At 39.7% G+C, this 2,571-nt stretch overlaps 1 protein-coding gene across 1 annotated transcript; it reads right to left on the reverse strand.

Annotated features, from left to right (window-relative positions):
• Positions 1-158: 158 nt before the first annotated feature.
• On the reverse strand, positions 159-2,509 carry LOC110440910 (acyl-coenzyme A thioesterase 13-like). Its single transcript, XM_021484026.1, has 3 exons — positions 2,177-2,509; positions 1,773-1,924; positions 159-549 (listed from the first exon to the last, which is right to left on the reverse strand). The coding sequence occupies exons 1-3, from the start codon at positions 2,329-2,331 to the stop codon at positions 515-517; spliced, it is 342 nt and encodes a 113-aa protein (XP_021339701.1). The 5' UTR covers positions 2,332-2,509; the 3' UTR covers positions 159-514.
• Positions 2,510-2,571: the final 62 nt, after the last annotated feature.

The raw sequence follows: 2,571 nt of genomic DNA on the forward strand, positions 1-2,571 counted from the left end.
TCTACACCACATGATGGACACCGATACCTGGTGGTTCAGAATTAAGAATTCAACAATTGGCATTTGATAGGGGTAATAGCTGCTCTTTTGAAATGTAACCGGCATTTTGATGTCAGTAGCCAAATACAAAAAGTAACAAAGCATATTGATATATGGGCTTTTAATTGTTCTTCGTGCGTATAACAATAATATTTCACTATTGCAATAACATTAACTGTAGTATAAATATTCTTTATTTACATAGATCAATTAATGCCAGTCCGTGACCATCGTCACTTATATCTTACTTCTCCGGAAAGTGGATCCTCTCGAATAACAACTTCTCGTGCAATTGGTTCCTCCCAAATCTAAATTCACACGAGAAAGGGTATATACCATGTAAATACAGATTACTTCTCGCAAGCTTGGATTCTTTCAAATATTTCTTCTCTCGACTATTGAGGATTCCCTGGAATGTATTTTTTGTTGAGTTGGGAGCCCTTAACATTGCTGATCTGTGATGAGATGGGAACCCTCACATGTTACTCTTGACTAGCTTTGTTCCGACATCTGAAATGAAATAACGACATTCAAATCATGGATGCTTTTTTGTACATGTTAAAAAACTCTTGCCGGAATAGCCCTATGTTTTCCCCAAAATCATTGCAAAAATCACATTATTTTCACATAATCGTGCTTTTTGTATGCGATCTTTCCCAAAGTCACAAGGCCCAGGCCCCTGTGGAAAGGAGGTTAAATATCAAAGGGTTGTCTGAATGGCGTCGAATCGATTGGTCCCTCCTCAGTCAAATACCGCACTTGAGCAAGGCTCCCAGAACTACTTTAAGATTGGTTGTGGATTTATTTTGTTTAACGTCCTATCATCAACTAAGGTCATTTTAGGACGTGTCTCAATGTGTGTAATGTATGCGTGCTTGATTCTTGGACACAGGGTATGTTGCTGTATTTGCCTTCTTGCGATAGCAGTGATGCAGACTATATAGTGCTACCTCACTGAAAGAGCATGCCGAAGGCATCCGGCACGTGATTCCGTCCGGTCACATGTTACGATTCCCCTAAATGCTGAACGTTTAGCAGGGAATAACAACTAACAACTGCCATTTTTCAGGACTTCGGTATATCCTAGCCTGGGGACAGAGCCCAGTTGTAATGAGGGCCAACATAGTAGATACAGCATGTCCTGTACTGAACTTCTATTGTGGTAATTGTCGGTACATTTCGTGTTGCTCTGTATTGTACTTTCTCTATCTGGTTGATTTGGTGTGTGTTGTGTGGGTCCCATATGGATCAAAGAACAGTTTTCAAGTTAAGGTCTTATTATTGCTTTCTTTTGTGTGTTGCAAGTGTGTGGAGTTTGTAAGACCTAGTTTTAATCAAGTCCGATATAAAATGCATTGTATCAACACTGGAATACAACATTGCAAAGTAAGACAATCCAAAGGCCACATTTATCGTCTTCAAGATTTGTTTTTTGAAATCTGAATGGTCAACCGTTTGACGCGGTAACAATTACATTGGTCGATCATAAAATTCTGATTAAAAAAAAAAGACTACATAATGTACACAATGTTTTAATGTACACAAGTGGAATATCACAAATAAAACATCACTTGTACCAGCCTACGATTTTCGGCGTCTTACAGCGATGGCTGATTGATACGTGTGACACTAATATCAGTAACATCTATAGTAATATACGGGGCTTACCTAGTATCAGCTTGGAGTGGCTCACTGTAATATCAGTAACATCTATAGTAATATACGCGGCTTACCTAGTATCAGCTTGGAGTGGCTCACTTTAGCGACAATGAATCCCTTTTCTTTGTCCTTGATGGTCACCTCCAGGAAGACCATTTTTTTACCACGCTTGACCGTCCGAGCCTCTATTATAATCGTCGTACCAACTAACGCGGGCTTCATAAACCTGTGTGTAAAGTTATCAACTGACAAAAGGGTAAACACTGTGGAATACAAAACCATTATATAAGTACAGTTAGTAACATTTGCATCAGCCAAAAGGGAAATCAAATTTGATACCCTGTGTAAACAATTTGCTGTACTTATGGTAGCTTTATATTATGTTTTCATTGTAATGATTTACTTGAAGACAGAATAAAAATCAGGAACAAAGTTCTGACAGCGATCGACGATATTATTCACACTGAACAGCACTCACATGACGTGAAGGTCGGTACTGACGCTGACTTGCGTGCGCTCGACCACGTGAAAAGCCCAAGAGGACACGGTGTCGGCCAAAGTACAGATCAGCCCACCGTGTAGGGTTCCGTGGCTGTTCTTGTCCGACCGCAGCACGTCCATTTCACACACCATACTACCATCCCCTCCCGATACGATACGTAACTAAAATGTCCGAAGTCAAAATGGTGTCACATATCATTGTGCTTCATTAAAGAATTTCACAGCAAAAAGTGTTTGTCGAGATTTCCTAATGTGGACAAAATCAAGCACGATTAGCGAATTTTGAAACGCTGATATCAACCACTATTTATGTCTCTTTGTCATTACCCTCTATTTTTGCCATTTCCCCTTCCGTAACTCTCTTTGTACATT

This window comes from Mizuhopecten yessoensis, unplaced genomic scaffold, assembly GCF_002113885.1.
Source record: "Mizuhopecten yessoensis strain PY_sf001 unplaced genomic scaffold, ASM211388v2 scaffold713519, whole genome shotgun sequence".
NCBI classification, from domain to species: Eukaryota; Metazoa; Mollusca; class Bivalvia; order Pectinida; family Pectinidae; genus Mizuhopecten; species Mizuhopecten yessoensis.